At 42.2% G+C, this 19,234-nt stretch overlaps 1 protein-coding gene across 7 annotated transcripts in view; it reads left to right on the top strand.

Moving 5' to 3' along the window:
• LOC311272635 (RNA-binding motif, single-stranded-interacting protein 3) overlaps positions 1–19,234 on the top strand; it is a gene marked incomplete at its 3' end in the record, with an annotated part of 290,445 nt that overhangs the window by 120,102 nt on the left and 151,109 nt on the right. For 6 of the 7 annotated variants that reach the window (XM_084379187.1, XM_084379188.1, XM_084379186.1 and 3 more), the window contains one exon: positions 6,557–6,714. In XM_084379187.1, the coding sequence (XP_084235313.1) occupies positions 6,557–6,714 (158 nt within the window). The remainder of the gene's footprint in view (positions 1–6,556; positions 6,715–19,234) is intronic. The other variant, XM_084379191.1, reaches the window with a different exon arrangement.

Raw genomic sequence — 19,234 nt, 5'->3', positions numbered from 1 at the left:
CCGTGGCCCCCCAAAACAGAGAGCTCTCGTTCTTCCCTATTAGGATACATTTGGCTGTAGCATCAGCAGCGCTGCATTCCCAGGTGAGTTGGGGATGATTTGCTATTCACTCCTCTGGCTGTGGGTTTACCTCGACAGACATAGACAAAGAGAGAAAGAGCGAGGCGTGAAACCGAGAGGCAAAAGGAGAACAGGCGATAGCTTGCTTCCTTCTGTCTTTCAGCGTCCCTCCCTCTTCTCTCGACATTGAGATGCGGCGGCGGTTCTCAAAAACACGTGTTTAAGGGCTAAAGGTTTGGAAGCAGCTATCCAGGATGGATGGGGGATTTGTGTGCCTTTCGTGCTTAGAGGCTGCTGTGAATGCACCCGACCGCCGAGCTAGCTGTTAGTTCTGGCAGTTTGGAAGGGATGCCTCTGGGACTATGCTTGTCTTTAAGAGTCTTTGCAGAGACTTTGCCAGCATGAATTAATGGAGGATGAGCTGAGAGGCTTTTTTCTTCAATTTAAGGAGACGGCTTGTCATTTTTCATGGCAGGTTTTCTTGTGTGTGTCTGACTCGAGTGACTCACAGAACGCAAACACACAAATAGAGGAACACACAGGACGGGAAATGCGCACACATGAACCTAGCACTCACACACATGTGCACCCTCCTGCATTGTGACAGCTGATCTGGAGTAGTGGCGTCCTGGCCGTGGGGGTTCGGGCGGGTTGGGTTGGTTTACTGATATTGACAGCGTGGCCTTGTCTGGCCTCTTGCCAGTGTCGAGCTAGCTCTCGCTGACTGCTCTGGCCTCCTATAAATCAGGGCCAATTACCACGGTGGTGCACAGCCGCCTCTCCTCCAGTCGCAGCCCTGCCCTGCAGAGTGCAGGGAGGAAGGGAGGAAGGCAGGGAAGCCACATCCCTGCTTTCATTCCAATTACTGCTGTGGCTGCCCTCCTCTCTGTTTGGCAAACACTGCGCCCTCACATAGTATGTTTTCACATTTTTTATATGAGTAAGGGAAACTCCTTATCTAAAGATAAAACTTGGATATCAACATGGAAAAAAGGGAAAACTGACTTTCCAGGTTTCTTCATATTATATTGCAAACTTAAAACTAGAATGACACCTAGTAGAGTGCATACCTCCGCCAAGGCCTAACAGTCCCCTTTAATTCATTCAAGTCTAACCCAAAATCAAATAAAAAATATTTAAATCTGCTAGATTCAGATTTTAATTTGGGATCCACATCAAATTCTTGTCATTGATAGATACTAGCCACCTAAATACATCTCATCTTTTTCATTAGGATTCATGCAGTATTACCTAAATGAGGTCTTTTCTGGGCTGAGACCCAACCGCCATCCAAATTTCTTGAAAATCCGTTCTGTACTTTCTGTGTAATCCTGCTGAAAAATCAACCAACCAACAAACAAACAAACAAAGACATGGACATGAGCAAAAAACATCTTGGCAGAGGTATTTCATGTTAAATTCTCTCCAAAACACAACATAATACATTCAGTTCCAACGAGTATAGTGAAGGACTATACCTGATGTTCCCTTATTTATGTTTTTATTATTATGATAACCTTCTCGTTGTCCAGATCGCTCATATTTTATCCTCGTGTGAGGGAGCTACGTAACATCTGGTTTTAAATTCAGTCATTGAGGCAGAAAAAGTTAATCTATTGTCATTCTGTCCTGCTCTCATCTGCCTCTCATCACAATCCCGGGAAAACAAGGACCCTCAAAATTTGGTGATTTAGATTTTTTTTATTATTATTTTTACGAAACTAATAGATCAAGTGTTCCAGCTGTAGGTTGAGAAAATCCTCCTGCTCCCAACAAAATCTGATTATCTGGAAAAAATGCATTGTCACAAAGCTGGCAAGAATGGGCCTGCCAGCTTCGAAAAGGTTGATGCTTTAGAAATACATGGTTCTGGGGACCACAATCATATGCAGTATAGTAAGGTTGCAAAAGCACATGTACGATGCATTAAGATTTCATACTGTGCAAGGATGCTGTGTTGGCCTGTACAGTACGTGACCGTGTAAATAACAATGCGCACAGTAGGTTCAGGTCTACATATTACTCCTGCTGACAGAGAGGGCTAGCTGTGGTCTGTAAAATAAAAATATGTGTTGTCCTTGTGTGGGTGTGTGAATATACAGTGCAGCGCTGTGTGCCCTCAGCCTATGTAACGTACGCTAGATTTATCATCCTCACTTAATACACTCATAAACATTCCCTGGCATGTCACAGAGGCTGTGAACCCCCCTGCACGGCTGGCTCGGTAAATTGGGCCTGTGTAAACCATCCTGCCCGTCTAAAATACAGTGCGGCAAATTGAAATCCCCAGTAAGCCTCTGTAGCGGCTTGTCACAGCTGGATAGGGAGGAGGGAGAATGGAGGTTTTTCTCATTTACCACCTGGAGGTTTTTGAAGTGTCATAACCAGCTATTCCCCCACACACTTCTCCTCCATTCCTCTTTTTAACTCTTTCTATCTTTTTGCTCCTTTGTCTGTCAATCCTGTTCCCTTCATCTTACATCCTCTTTCCTCTTTTGCTTTGTTAAGTGCTGTATTCAATCCTCATTGTCCTGACACACGAGGCCCGTATTTATTATGTATTTGAGAAGCCGGATCCTACAGACTGACAGGCTGAGGGTAAACAGCAGTCACAGAGGCGTCCGGAAAAGAGAAACAAGCTCGGTTATTAACCTGCAGTGGGCCGACCAGAGGAAGCCAAGACAGAAATTTGATTTAAAATAAAAAGGGGGAAGCATTTTTGGTGGGAATGTGTAAATATGTGCGTGCTTGTGTGTTGAAGCAACAGCCAATGTGTGCTTGCTAATATCACTCCCTCGCTTGTACAAGGTCACATAATGCTCCCAACGCATATACAGTACATAGAGTACACATTTGAAGATCCTCCTCTTTTGGCACTTCTTGTCCATGTTGCTTATCCTAAACTCCACTCCTCAAGAGTACAAGAGTAGAGACTCCCTCCCTTTACATTTTTCTATAGAAAAAAAACAAAAAAAAAACACCATTAGGTCTCCAAGAATCCGACATTAAACCCACTCACCCCGTCCCATCCACCCAACAGTCGCCATTCCTCTGAGACCTTCGGCACCCATTCCATTCTTCATCCCTTGGGACTCTTCCGGCTTTTTTTCTCTCCCCTCGGATAACTTCGCTCTCTGCCTTCTCGTCCAACGCTGTAAGTAATGGGCTGGTTTTGACCCTCTATGCCTCATTGTGTAAGATTTCAGCTTCTGACCTTAAAAAATGAAAGCAAATCGATAGGGCGGGACACACGAATTCCAAAGCCCAGGATGCAAGCCAAGCCTGGAGCCCAGGGAGGAGAAGAAGAAGGAGGAGGAGGAGGAGGAGAAGGAGGAGGAGGGCTGCGTGTATTACTGAAGGGCTAAAACAAAGAAAGAAAGCCCGAGAAAGAGAGAGAGCCTTTCAATTAACCTTCAGCGCTGACAGCAACTCTGTGCAGTGTCTCCTGTTTGTGCTGGTGAATTTGTACGTGTCACACAGTATGTTAAGTACTGTGAGTGTAATTTAAGCCCGAGTGGACTTGGTAAAAATAAAAAAGAAGAGGCATGAAGAGGGGGATGTAAGGTGAAAGCCTCAAAGTTGAGGCTTGAACTGCAGCTGTGCACATTCCAGTGACTTTGAGTGGGAGAAAATAACTCCCATGGAGTTCTCGAGAGATTAAGATTCTTCTATACGAAAACGTGAGTGACTGGAGACTAGTTTTGAATTTTTTTTTTTTTTCATTCGAGCCTGTGTAACCAAGACAACCAAAGTAGTATGAGACACAATGTGCTGGAAGAGGGGGTTAAAGGAATAGTTTGGGTGCTCTGAGGAGGGCTTGTACCTACCTACAGTAGACAGCAGTAGGAACACCCCCCCAGTTTGAAGAAGCAACATGAGTACCTGTGCAGGAAGTGAAGCCATGTAGTGCTGGGACGGAAACGCATTTGATCAACCGAAAATAATCCATGAGAGTATGCTATATTTAGGATTTTTTTCAATGCTTTACCTTGCCGTATGACAACTCTTTATGACAGGGAACCGAAGAAGTTACATTGCTCTCTCCAAAGCAATCACATTCTGATTAATTAATTTGTCTGTGTTGTTGTGTGTCTTTGATGATTCTCTTGAACTTACCCTTTAAAACACCAAAGTCAAACAATAACACAAAAAAACAACCAACCAGTCAAGGCAGAGGTAGACCAGCAACGTCTGATTTTGAGAGAGCGTAGATGGATGTTACAGCTTCACTTTACCGATGAAAAGGGCTGTCTGACAGCACGCTGAAGTAGTGAAAATATTCCTAACATAGGATAGACTTGATATTGATTTCTTTTAGGTGACTAATATAGGTTTTGCTGCCACCCCTGTCCACAGCAGTAGATTAAGACTTGGCGATTAATACATTTAACTCTTGTTCAGTTTTTTTGGGAAAATGCGATGCCTTTCTCAGAAAGCAAGAGTGAAGAGAGGGCAGGAAGGGGATTTGCAACACATGCTGGCTGGGTTCAAACCAGGGAAGCTATGGTTCATAGTTGACATCTTACCACAGCGGTGCCCCTGATTCCCCAGCTCGGATCTTTTAAAAATCCAAAGCAATAGAAATAAATATTATAACAGCAACAGGCCTTGCGTAGCCACACATAATGCATACTTAATTATTGGGCCTATGCTTCGAAAGGAAAACAAAGACAGCATTGATAAAAATGTTCGAATGCTGAAAGACGTTAGATACTTTCAGTATGTCTTTGGACTTTCATGTGGAGACTTGTGACCTGACAGGGACAAGCCCTACAGGACTTGCTACTTGACCTGAGACCTGAACAGTTGGTGTTGCCCCTAAGGACTTAAAACAGTTAAGCACACATGGCTGTTTTGGCTTCTGTGTGAAAAAGGTGTTTCTGTGTTGTCACATGGCATATGTGTGTGTGTGTGTGTGCACAAACATAGACCTATGTACAGTGTCTGTGTGCGTGTGTGTCCAGCACAGCGAGTGGCTGCCCATCAGTTCCACTTAGCTCAGCGTGGTAATTGGCCGTCCATTGATGGACGTGGCTCCCTCTTCACGCTCCAGGGACCCCGGCTCTTTGTCTGAGGAGTGGGAGGCAACACGCTGGCATGGCACACACGCTTAAAATAGCGCATCAAATCAGCCATGCTTCGGCAGCCGCCGCTAACGTGTGGGGCGGATTGGAGGGCTAATGTTGAGTGTGTGCGTGTTAAACTGTGTGTGTATGTGCTTTTCCAGCATGGTATGGGGTCTTGTGGTTCTCTCTGGGGAGGATAAGGGGTTAATGTGGTTAACTGGAGCTGGTGGTGGTATTTAGTCATGTCCCTCTCCTTCTCTGACCACTTTTTCTTTTCCCTTTCATCCATCACTCACTTACTTTATTGCAGTGTGCATCATTTTCTCTCTCTCTTCCCTCCTTGCTCACTCTCTTCTTCTGTTTCTCTCTTTGCGCTCATGCCCACAGGGCCGCGGTTCTCTCTTTCTGTCACTATGTGCAGTGTCCCTGCAATAGAGATATAAATGGGCTGTGAGCAGGGGGCCCTGACTCCTATACCATAAATCTACACTAACAGCACAACAGACACATGAGGAGAGCAGGGGAGGGGGAAGAGAGGGAGAAGAAGAAAGGGAGAGAATCAGATATCTAATAAATTTTGAATACATCTTGGAAGACAGAGATTATACTGAAAAAAGACCTTCATATTGAGATGTTTATTAAATAGGCTGGAGAGGATTTCTGCATCAAGATATCACACCCTCGGAGGTGTAAATTGTTTTACAGTGTACCGAGATTGGTTTTGAGGTTATGAATAGTAAGCAGGAAGTTGCCATCATTTAAAACCGTTATACGCTACTGGAAGCCTTATGAACCCTAATTTTCACAGAGTCCCTTGCTGAAATGCTGACTTTAAATAAAAAAAAAGTAGAAAAGTTGGCAGTCCTGATTTCAGTAAAATGTGAAGGATAAAGCCCTGCAACTTCAGATATAATTTATTGCAGAATAAAGGTGACGAAAAGTGAAGTGTATGTAGAGATATACAGTAGCTGTGTGTCAACTCAACTGAAAATCTTTTTTTTTCTGGCATTGTGCAGAGCTTTTTTCTCTATGTGAAAATGTTTTCCCCGCAGTGTGTTCTTATTATTTGAGACTGAGGTTAGATGTGTGACTTCTTGAGTTTTTATTCATTAATTTCTGCTGCTGGATTGAATTTTTTCATCTTTATGTGACCCTGATCTCATCCTCTCAGTATCACAGCCGCTCTAAAATGTCTACTCACGTAATTGCTGTGACATTGAACTGATAGTGCCTGCTGTTCTCTTCAAAAGATATATTTTTCCCACTCCCGCTCACACTTTCTTCTGCTGTCTCAAAATACGCAAGCTTTTCTTTTTTCACCCATCGCCTCGCAGTGTTTTTTTTTTAACTCTTTCACTTATCATCCTACACCTATTTATTTAGCTGTTGTTGTATTAAATGTCTTCCTCTCTTCTCCTTTCTTTTCCCAGCAGCCCTATGCTCCACCCCCTCATCCCATGGCTCCTCCCAGCCCGAGCACCAACAGCTGCAGCCAGGGAGGGGCAGAGCAGCTGAGTAAGACCAACCTGTATATCCGAGGCCTGCCACCTGGGACCACCGACCAGGACCTCATCAAACTCTGCCAACCGTGAGTACTTGGAACAATTACCGTTAAATACAGAGGTTTCTCTGTCACACTTGCCAATGCTGCTGTGGGGTGTACTTGGCCATGATGTGCTTCTCATGGCTGTATGTAGTGTTTAGTTTGCCTCTATATATATTACTCCAACTCACAGCTCATTATTTAACTATAGCATACATAACTGTCATCCACTCTAATTTATTTAATATGGAAACTTGATGTTTCCATATTAATCTTTCTATATATTCCACGTCAACTTTTCAAGAAACAATTGCCTCTCTTGGAAAGTTGACATCATAAATAACCATTATGGATGAAAGGTCAAATCCATTTTGAATATATAGAGGCACTAATTTAATCCGTCATCTTAAAAAGCATTTACTGGGGGAAAAAAACGCTTTTCATTTAGATGGAGAATTGTTCTTTGCTTGTCCCCCAGTCACAATAACTGTGACAAGATCATATTTGAGTAACTAACTGAATAAATAGCTAATGGACTGGAGACACAAGAGATATGTTACAAAGAGGATGTTCCACTTAGACAAGATAGAAAACCAGTTTGGGTTTTTGAAAACATTAAAGGATGTACAGCAGCTGTAGCTGATGGGCATCAAACCATGAAGCAAACAGCCAGGTCAAATGTCAATCAAGTCCTTCTGGCCACCAGTTGTAGTCAGCTCATCAGCCCAAAACTGGCTAATTTTTACTCTCCGTAGTTGGATAATCAGTCACTAGCTTAAATGTTCTACAAGGAACTTTTAACTGGTAATGAAACATTATCAATTTAATACTGATGCCTCTATTTGACCTCTATAAGCAAACAAGACATCAGCGACAAGATTGGCTATCTACATAAGACATAACATTACCAGGAAATTTCTATACCTTCAACTTCAGCCCGATAAAATTGCTATTACCGAGCAACAGAATCTATAAGCTACAAGACTCCATGTAACTTAGGTTACTGTGCTTCACCATCACAGGAGGTGATGTTGCTCATACCGTTCTTCTCCACAGGGGCCGCCAATTAGTAAATCATGAAAGTTTCTTGTAGCTGCTTTAACTGTATCAAAATACTGCTCTACCTCATCTAGAAGAAATGTTTTATCAGTTTTGGTGTATAAGTTGTCCGATATGCATGGATATGAACACTTTTCCTCTTAGAGACTAGAATGCAGAAAGAGATGCTTGGGATAATTTCTAATTATTAAATTCCCAGTGAAGTTTACGTTTGAGTGTGTTGATGCCGTGAAAACAACCAGAAAAATTTGATTGAGTATTTGTCGGACTGTGTATTTAAGAGAGCTCATTGTGACCATGCATCAGTTTTTATGAAATGTTCCCTAAATATTACCACCTAGATATTACACAAATATTGAGCAAAGTAGGCTGCTGCATACTTAGACCCCACAGTTGTCATCTTGGTAAACAGGCATTGGACATATACATGTACACAAATGAAATGTAAAAGCTCTTAAATGTCAAACTGATCAAAGGAATGAGTTCACGTCTGAGAAGAAAATGACAGGCATGAATGAAGGTCCATGTACAATACCTTGCACACCCCATTAAACTGCTACCAACCGTGTGTATTTTAGGGACACACACAAAGGTACTCATAAAGCTCTGCCAAATGTTCTTGATAGAGAAAACACACACACACCTGCCTGTGCACAGCTCAATAAGGCCTAATAAAGCTTAGATTGGACCACCTCCCCCAGGAATCACAGACCAAGACCTCATCAAGCTGTAACAAACAGTCACAGGGGCTTTCTTTCTCTCTGTGTCTCTGTCTCTCACACACACTCACACACACAAGCAGCTTTGTTCAGCTCCATTAGGCCCTTTCACTTCTAAAATGGTGAAAAGGGGGTCAAGATCATTAATGGAGACAAGGCCAGCAGATTGTGAAATACAGGCCATGAGCAAGTCTGTCTGGTTGCATAACCTTTTCTTGGCCATATTTCCAGAAATGTCCTGGTCAAACGCGGCCAATTATTCAGTGATCCTTTGGAGACGGGAACATGCTGTCCAGTATATTTGGTAATGCTCCCGGTAGCGTGTCATAAGTCATGCATTTATTCTTGATACTGACCCATCAAAATTCCATTAGCCAGAGAGGCGGCCTGATAAGATTTGGAAAAGCACTCAGCATTTTTGACATTGCATATCTCTCGCTTAGCTCTTGCATTCACCCAGTTGTACGGAGTTGGACAGTTTCAATTTCATTTCTAATTCCATATGATCTTGAATATTTTGAGCACAACTATTTGGAAGGGCAAACCATGTCGGAGCTTATGTAAAATACCCCGGTAGTGTGCATGTTTGTGATTGTAGATTTGCATTCTAATATATAGCCTTTCTCCTGTGTGTTATGGAAAAGCCACTGACTTCGTCTGTTATTGCTTGGATCTGCCGTGCTGTCCTCTAGTGGCTGTCCTCTTGTTCAGCTGTTTCCACGGCTCCTCTCTCTCTCTCTTCTTATATCTCCCATCCTTCCCTCTGTGTGTATCGCCTGCCTAAGAGCCCCCAAGGTTGCCCGAGGTGTGCTGTGCCAGTGAAAATCCAATGCCCCTGAAACTTTAATTAGCCAGACCGTGTTTCAGTGGCAGGCGGGTGGCAGCATTCTAGAAAAGGTCATGCGACTGTTCTGCAGTCTGCAGCACCCTGGGTTCCCCTCAGGTTTCTCCCACATGCCCAGTCCCCCTCCAGCCACTCAGCCCCTTCAGCTCTCCCTGATGGGACTGAGGGCCTTGTTAAACATAAACCCTGACTAAATGTGGCACTGTGGTTTTAGAAAAAAAAAGAAAAGGTTTCAGTCACAAAAGCTTGCTGAGCAATTTTTCATCATCAGTATATCATGGGCTTGATTGCTTTCTCAAGGCTTACTGTGTGTGAATGTAAACATGCTTGCGTGCACGTACTCTTGCACAAATCCATGTGAGTGCTGGCCATGAGACAAATCAAAGCTGGTTCTTTGTTGTGTCACACACATTGAAAAGCAACTCTTGCCGCCCTGGTTCACCACTATCTCAAAAGCAAACAAGCTGCCGCCAAACTGATGCATTCTTGACAACGGGCCATATCGTAGCTGCTGATTGGAGGCTGTTGCACGCCGCAAAGAGATGCCAAAAAAATAAATGCCGTCTACTGCGGTTGCAACCCGTCCTTGTGAACTCTCATGCCTTATTGCCAAGATCCTGTCAAATTTAAGTAACCCCCATCGAGGCCTCACAGCCTCCCAAAGTTCACAGTTTTCTCTGAAAATACAGAAATGCAGAAGTTCAAATTTCTAGATTTAAAGAAACACATCAGATATCAAATACATCATCATGTATCAACTGTTCGCTCATTTTGGTCAGTGTCAAGTCTATGTTATATCCTCAATGTGTGATTTACTGATTCAATACATACCTCTCGGCTCTAAAATGAGGGTAAAGCAAGTTTATTACTATTTGCTCATATAATGCAGGCATACGCTTCATTAGTGTGCCGTCGGAGGGTTAACACTACATTCACATGGCCCCATGTCTTTTTCTTGGAAGTCCTTCTTTGGACTTTGTTGTTTTAATTAACTTTTAAGTCATAATGTGGGAACAAAACGGACGCTACGAAGATGGTGCATCATGTTTTATTGCTCAGAGCATTGAAATAACACGCTGATATCTGTTTAAAGTTTGAAGCTTTATATTAGAAAGTGATATTTGAATTGTTGCTGCGCCAGTACATTCCCTAAAATATTGCTTATTGCTAATCAATAACTTTTCTACCTAGTTCAGTTCACTTTACATGGACAGCATCTACTGAAAACAACGTACTACCTTATTCCAAATGGCATGTAATCAAACATTTTATATGCAATACGTGAAATAATAAAATAGTTTCTAACATTTAGTTTCGTCTGCCATGTTTCTGCATTCGTGACTTCAAGTATAATTGTTCATATGGATTTTCCAAGTTCAGAACTAATTCTTCCGACACCACATGAATGCACAAAGATATTGTTTAAGCCTTGTATCAAGGTGAAGTTATTCTTCTCTGTACAGTGGTTATGTTGCACTGGTGTTAGTACAATTTTTTATTGTTCTGTTTGGTGAATTCTGACTCTCATTAGGGAATCACAGAGTAACTCATGATAAGATATGATTTGTTGCCCACGATAACAATAGTATCACGATACTGCGACTCTGCAATAATCAATACATTGCAAGGCAATCATCTGACAATACATCACTATATTTGTCTAACTGAAGAATATGAAATACCTCTAAAAAGGCAACGTGCATGTATTTATTCACTGCATCGTGGTGTCAGTTTCACAGAATTTGACGCTAACTCCACATGTCCATGTTCATGTGTGCCATCATTCCAATGTGCCACGTTTTAATCAAAATATCAATATTTGGTGCCAGCATATCGATAATCACATCTCAAAAGGAAGTATCAAGATATATTTCCGTAGCGATATTATGTCCCATCCCTATACTTGATATAGAAGCTCTATGTAGATACAGATGTCAACAGTTGTGATGTCATTGTCAAGTGGTTCATCTGACTTCCACCCCCCCACCTTTACACACCCTAGTAACCAAGCCTTAAACTTTGAACGCACAAACATGCAGTCACAACAACTGAATATGAGATTGTTTGAGTTACCAAGGTGAAGATTTCTCTTGTGACCAGCCACCTCCGTCAACCTCCCTGTGGTCACGGGGAGCAAAAGTAAAGACTAAAGAACACCAAAGTTCTCACAGCGGTTGGAGTTACATGCCAAGAGCTGTTGAACGAGTAATTAAATGGATTCGGGTGGGTGCTTAATCTCTTTTTTATTCAGCTGGCTGGATGTCGGGTTCTCCGCAGCCGTCAGCCTGATATATGGGCGTAAAGGAGAGGCCAAAGGAGTGGAGTGGGGATTTGTTGGCTCAACACCCAGATAGTGAGAGGCCTTCCTACTTGCCTGGCTGGCTCTCTGAGTGGAAGGATGGATGGATGAAGGGATGGAGGGATGGATAGAACAGCCGTTACTGTGAGAAAAATTCCTTGGCCTAACCAGCCAGGTTGAGGCACTGGGCCAACCCTAAGCCCTACACCCACCCCATCCAACCCAAAGATTGGTGCAGCCAGCACATCCAATCCAGCCAGCACAGCCCCCAAACAAGCAGACTTTATAACCCGATTCACCAGCCAGCGATTAGGCTGCACCCACATTTTTCTTGTTTGTAGTCCACCACCCAGGAGGGGCACAGAGGGGATGGAAGCAGGTTGTTGGACGAAAGGTTGAAAGGAAGAATGAGAAGGATTTCTTTCTTTTTTTCTTTACGAGGGCCCACACCTGGAATAACAGGAATAAAGCAGTTCACATTTTCTTTGCCGGCAGCCCGACTCCATAACTCAAACTGCCAAGAAAGCAAAGGACCCTAGAGGTCCCTACACCCCCTACTCCTCGCTCCTCCTCTTCTCCCTCTTCAACCCTACCTCCTTCTCATCTGCGTCCTCCCTTCCTCTCCTTCTCCCTCTGGTTCTCCTCACCCAATTCCAGTCATGGCCGAGCCGCAGCTGCGCCCTGACACGCACTGGCTTTCGCCTTGGTCTGATCAAACATACAGAATGAGCCAAATCAAGAGCTAATCACCACCAATTGTCCAAATAACCTTTCCCGTGTGTGCTGAGGTAATGGTGGAGGGCGTGCTGGAGAACGAGGCAAGGGGAGGGACAGAGCCATAAGGTATGCTAAGTGGAGGAGGTGAGGGGTAGAGGAGGGAGGGGTGACCCTGGGACCACCTGTTTTTATGGAGCAGAGTCCCGGGCACTCGGCAGCACCACATTATGCCTAATGACTCTCCGTGGTCCAATGTTGACATTAGCTGCCTAGCTATCAGAGCCGGTCCCATGGCTCTGCTTCAGAAAAATGACAGAAAGGAGTGAGCAAAGGCGCTCCGGTCCTGCCTCAAAGTACCAAACATCCCATTATGCTCCCACCTGTACAACTGAACCAGAGCCAGAAAGATCAGGGGGGAAGTATTATTCAGCCATTTTAGGTTATTACAAGCATGATGGGAATTCTGTAAATGTGTCGCCCCACTAGGGGTGAGCGACGTAGCCCTAAAATAAAATCATAATGTGTCACAGTATTTCTGTGATAATTATATTCTTGACAATAAGACGAAATACAAAACGTTCTTGGTTTACAACTCAGAATAGCTTTTGAACTCTTCTCACAGGATCTTTTGCTCTCCTCGTAACTCAACCAGTTGCTTGTAGTGGTGAAATAAGTTTGTTATGTTGTCCCCCTTTTGTTGTCACAGTCTCCCTGCACTTCTTACCTACTACTGTGGTTTGTTGTGCATCTGATGTTTTGTAACCAAACCACTTCCACACTTTCACACTTCTGACGTCACTCTCCTTTTTGAAAACAACTCCTCTGCGGTGGAGTCTGTGTTTCTTTCGCTCAAGATCAAGACAAAGAAAACTTTTAATGTTCATCATACCACATACTACCATCAAATTTTACTGATATTTGATTGCTTAAAGTTGCCTATTTTTACTTTAAAATGCCCCGCTCAGTACATATTTGGTCACAGCTCTTCAAAGAGCACCTAAACACCCAGTGAAAATCTTTTTTGCACTGATTTAACTTTTCACCTTGCTGCAGTGACATAGAAGTGTACTCTAGGGCGTGTTCTTACACAGTGACATCACTGTGGGGTGTGGTCCAGGTGCTCTGGCTACACCTTGATGACGCAGAGATGAAACAGAAACTGTTAGCCAAAAGATACTCAATCACTGCTTTTCAGCATGGTGTTAAGATGCTCTTTGGGTTAAAAAAGGTTATATAATGTTTAAAAAAGAATATCCGCTGATGTATTGATTTTTTAATATATATCGGTGTCCGTCTCAAAAATCCAGGATTGTTCAAGTTCTAATCTAAACTCTGTTTGCCTTTTTTCACTTTCAATCCTTTGCATCTCTTTTGCTTAATGTGTCTCTCTATGGTTCTTTCTCCTCCTCTTCCGACACTCTCAACCATGCGTGATGAAGTTATGCGTCACTCAGGGCACAAAGAGATAGTGGTGCTTAACCTCTGAGAAGTAGTGAGACAGCCACAGGAATGCCCAAACTAAACTACTCCTACAGCTACAGCTTCACGCTGAGTAGAAGCATCTGCTATTCCTGGAACCAGAACCCTCATCAGCCACTTTCTCTATGTGTGAACGCCTCTCTCACTCTCTCACAATCCCTCCTTCTGTGTCCGTTACCTCTTTCTTTCTTTCTTTCTTTCTTTCTTTCTTTCTTTCTTTCTTTCTTTGTTCCTCTGTTGCTCTCTCTCTTTTCTCTCATTGTGCTCTCTCACTCTCTTCTCTCTCATCTCTTCATCATGTTAATCCCTCCACTTCTCTGCTCCAGCAGAAGTGACATAGTCATTTCATTGGCCGGGCCAAACTGACTAAAGTGCAACGCCTTTTTCCTCCCAGAACATCGATTTCAGAGCGAGTGTGAGCAGCGAAGCTGATTTGGCCTTAGGCTGGTTTTTTGAATTATTTATCCCCCCATTACTGTATACATGACACATAGACGATTTGCCTATTTAGAGGCTGGAAAGAGCTTCTTTTCCACTTTTGCACTGAATTTGACTCTGTTAACAGTTAATGCTCTGACAGTCATTTTTTTGAATAACATTTTTTCGCTTTTTCAAATGCTTAATTAGATTAATACAAATACACCCGTAACAGTTTTGCTGTTTGGCTGCATTTTACCTTAGTTTGCCTTCAGGAACTAATAGCATACCAAAAACCATAGCAACCAGTGTGCTACGGTGCTCTGTGCCTCCCCCCAGCTGTGCTTTGAATTTTATCTGACTCTGGCCGTACAGCAGAGGACGATTTTTAAGCTCCGACAGAAGCGACAGCAGAGTTTCTGGTACAACAAGACTGATTGACGTAAGGGACAAAACCTGAGATCTCTGGAGTTTCTGGCTTTAACTCTCTATCCTTCCCTCCATCCCTCTCCTCTCTTTCCCTCACATTTGAGGCAGTATATGGAAAGCAGAAGCGGCACCAGCACAGATGAGATGTGTTCATTTGTGCGTGTCAGACAGCAGTGCATGGCATGTGGGTTTGACAGGTTGGACACTTCCAAACAAACAGGGGCTATTCTGCAAGGCTGGCTCTGTAGAAGACCAGTGTGTATGCGTGAGTTAGAGAGAGATTGTAACTAGCTACAAGAGCACAACAACAGGCTAATGCTTGCTGCCCTCACTTACTGTTGCTCTTATCTTTTCTTGGTGCACACTTTCGGTTAACACACACACTAGTCCGTAGTCCACTTTCTCAGGCTCAGTCTGAGGCACATTTTGGGCATTGTGTCTCTGTGGTGAACATCTTTCCTGTTTATTGCATTTTGCAAAGGCTTTTTTCAGTGGAAAATATCATCACGCCTTGTGACAGAGGTTTCAAGCTGTCCCAAGGTAACAATCATCCACCTTCCTGCTTCTCTGAAGCTCACTGATTAACACTGTTTATCTGTTTAATAAGAGAAAAGTTGCAATTTTACGGGGGGGACTTTTTCTTGGCTGGGAGCAGTGACTTCCTGGACTCTCGTCATCACTGTGAGGTTGTCAGGCGACTAGCAAAAGTCCCTTAAACAGACCAGATAAAACACTTTAATCAGTCAGCTTTTTTCCCGTTTCCAGTCACTGTGCTAAGCTAAGCTAATCAGCTGCAGCTACATATTTATCTTAACCCCCCATAAAAATTCCACCTGTCATTTATAATCTTCCATTTTTGTACTAGTATGCAACCAAAACAAAGCTCTAGTTACTGCAGTGTGCTCAGCTGCACCTCCCTCCCGCGATGGTCAAAATGTGTGATTGGTTGCACTTTACAGTGTATATATACTAACAAAACAATTTCAATCTTCATTCTTCAGCTTATCCACATCCATGTCTAATTAAAATCAGTCAAAAGTTGTTGTCCTCCATGCCGGCAGTTTGGTAAAATTGCCTTTATTTAGAAAACAAACATATCTGTAGTTGCAGTATTGTACATTCGACATTTGAAAACAGTTTGAAAGCCTTTGCAAACACACATAGTTCCTTTTTGTTTGGAGCAATGCCGACTTTATTCCGGAGTTTTAGAACTGGCATGCACCCCTGCTGTTTTGACCTCTGTTCAAACTTGGTTTGATGACTCACGGCGGTGAAGTCAGTGCTGGTTGCATACATGGTTGGCTTCGTTTGTTTTTAAAATTCAAAATGCCTATACTGTTTCTTGCCCTTCTTGTAGTTTGTTCTGTCCTTTTCCTCTTTCCATTTCTCCTTTTTTCTTTATTTGTTATCTCTCTTATTTTCCGTTCTTCTCCCCTGAACAAAACCGGAATTTCCAAAATTGCTTGTGCTCAATTTCTAGCCTGCAGAACGTGATGTATTTTAAATTACTTTAACACAGAGGAACAGGTGAGGAGAAAGTGTGGTAAATTAATTCAATTTATCTTGAATTGTATAATTTGGATCAGAATTCAGAGTTTTGTATTGATTTAATAATAAAAAAAAGAGCAGGTAATTGATTATTCATGATAGCAAGACATTAATGGAATACATTCAGAGAAGTTACAAATGGACCAGACTAAGCAGATTGATCCAGTCTCATCTGAAGTGGCACAGACTAAATTGCGGGAACAATTTACCTGATGGAGGCTCTCTGGCTATCTGGATTTTAAAACTTTCTTTTATTGAAAATCCCATAATGCAATGATGAATTGTTTTAAATTTAACTCACTAACAATGAATCCTGAACACTTGCTAAAACTTTTAAATTACCTTCTTTTCCTTTGTATATTACCTGACTGGAGCCAGTTGGCCATATTTCCTGCTTCCAGCTATAATCTATTTCTATTATGTAGAGAGGTGGTAAAGTTTGAATGGTTCTAATCAACTTGTCATCCTCTCAGATTTGCCAGGTAAAATAAATGTTCATGAAAAGAAATCACATCAGCAGGGAAATAAGGAAAAATTGAAATCAGAATAGTTGATGACAGCTCATGGCCACAGAGAGTTCGACCACGGCCAACTTCAACAGACGGAGCAGTGACACACTGGCCGAGGTACTGCAACCACTCAAATCTGTAGAAAGCTGCATGTTGCGTGTGTTATTTGTTGTCTACCAGATTAAATCTGCTGTATTACGATACCCTAATGTACTAGATGTGTTCTGCAGTGTGACATTTGTTGTCGCCGAATAAATCAGAGAAGAAAGAACAACCAATTAAGGCTGTTCCAAGATGCTTCCCACATTTAGAGACGTTAAAGGTTTGAAAGAAAGCATTTGCCAGTTTACCGCAAATCCGCCAACAAAACACTGGGGGAATCCCAGCAGCACCTAAAAAAACACGATGACATTCTGCCAAGAGAAAGATAGAGTGCTAAAGCCAAAAAAGGAATTATCCAATTTGTCGAAGCTTTTTGATTTATTGCTGCTCATCCTTGCCAGCGCAGTGTTTTGATATTTATACTATAATGCTTTTATAATTTCAACATCATTTTCCTTTAACAAAAGTGTGGAATACTCTTCCAAATTCATGTGATGATTGATTGTATAGATACTTGTGTAAAATTAGATACAGTACGTCTGGTAATTAGATCCACCAAGTCAGGAAGGCCTTAGCTGTTATCAAACAAAATAAGTTTTGCGCTTAAGATGAAAAAAATGGAGACATTGAAGGTCGACTTTGGACTCACTTTGCTAAAACATGTCATAGTCTCCATGCAGTTCCATGCTGGGGTATAGATAAAGGCCATTACCACCAAACTGTCAGCTCAGAGGCCCAGAGGTCATGAAAAGAAGTCACTAATATCAACTCAGAGGTGTTGGAACAGCTGCTCTGCTCCCTGCCAGGTGTCCATCAGGATAGGTTGGCCCTCCTCTGTTTATTTCTCTCACTGCGACTCGATTTCATTGTATTCATCGTTTGTCTGCTGTCTTTTTTCATTTCTTTCTCCATTTCTTACTTCTTTCTTTTCGTGAGCCTTCTTATTTTAGCCACCAGGCTTCTTTTTATTTTACCTGTCTCTAAAAATGTTTCCTTCTGTCACGATGTTCCTTCTTCTTGGAAAATCTCTGGTGTAGATGCCATATTTTTTCTTTTTACATCTTTAAGTTCACACAATGCACCAATCTACTGCCACTAAAACCGATCATAAAAGAGTTTCTTCAGTTTTAACCACAAAAAGACCCAAGCTCAGGACTTGAAATTCAAAATAAAGTAGTAATTTCAGTTGGAGATTGGAAAGTCTAACAACAGTTTTGCTTTTTTATGTCTCCGTCAGTTCAGTGTGTCTTTAGCTCTCACAGCGGAAAGCATTAAAAAAGAAAAGAAAAGGAAGAAACATATGCATATATATTAGAAACTTAAGGTTAGCAACATCAAAACAGATTTTCAGTAGTCGCATAGAAACTGGAGCAGCGACAACATTTCAAAAAAGCATCTTTCTAATATTTATTTCCAGAAAGATGCGTGCGGTGGACATGAGGCTTGACCTCTGTCTGAGCCGCAGCGATGTGCGAGCTGTGGGACACGTTAGCCGCTGTAAGACAGGAGACGACGTTCAAGGACAGCTGCCACTCACTGCTTTTACACAGCGAGATGATTCCTACTGATTCTCTCCGACAAGGCTACACATGCACTTGCTCACACACACACATATATATAGGTTTAGTATAGTTTACACACAAATTCCCACAACATTCTGTATCTTTGTTTTTCTTAGTCGGTTGTGTGAATGTTGTGTTGTCGCCGAGTTTGGGTACGTGCTGTTTGCCATCCATCTGTCACCCTCTTTATATTTTGCTCTTTCTTGCATCCTGTTTCTCCTTTTTATCTTTGATATGAAAGTATAAAGAAGTCATGTTTCTTACCCATCTCTTTTTCTCCACTTTGTCCTCTCTGTGTGTCTGCCACAGTGACACCTTTCTCTTGCAATAGCATCAAAGACTTAACAACATAAATCACATCGTAAAAAAGATTGTAGGTTACCTTGAAGAAAAGGTGGAATTTTCACCATATGTACACATATTTAAAAGTGAAAAAAATAAATAAAAAAAACAGCTTTAACCTACTACTGGTTGGAAATCATTGGCGACTTGGCCATGCCCAATCCAAATCTGACAACGAGGAAACAAGACTTAATCTCTGATGTCATAAGACGTTTAGCATGCAGCTTTTTCTTTCACTGAAAGTGGCTGACAGACTCCGTGCTCAACCTTGTTTTCTTTGCTGGAGATTGGCTCATCCTGCCTAACTAATTACTACTGTTTTGTCAGCTATTACAGTTTTTCGCTTGTAGGAAAAAGGTGTAATGTCACTACCTGAACAAATTGTGAGAAATAATAAGTTTGAATGCTCCTCCGTATGACTGAAAAGCACAGTGGTGTATAATTATCACATTTTTATTTTTCATAAAAAAATAGACTTGTTTAGTCCATGAAAGCCCTCTGGGTAATATGTGCTGCACAGAGCAAATAGTAAATCTGGA

This window comes from Pagrus pagrus (genome assembly GCF_965226575.1).
Source record: "Pagrus pagrus genome assembly, chromosome: 17".
Lineage (NCBI taxonomy): Eukaryota > Metazoa > Chordata > Actinopteri > Spariformes > Sparidae > Pagrus > Pagrus pagrus.
This window is presented reverse-complemented; position numbering and strand designations above follow the sequence as displayed.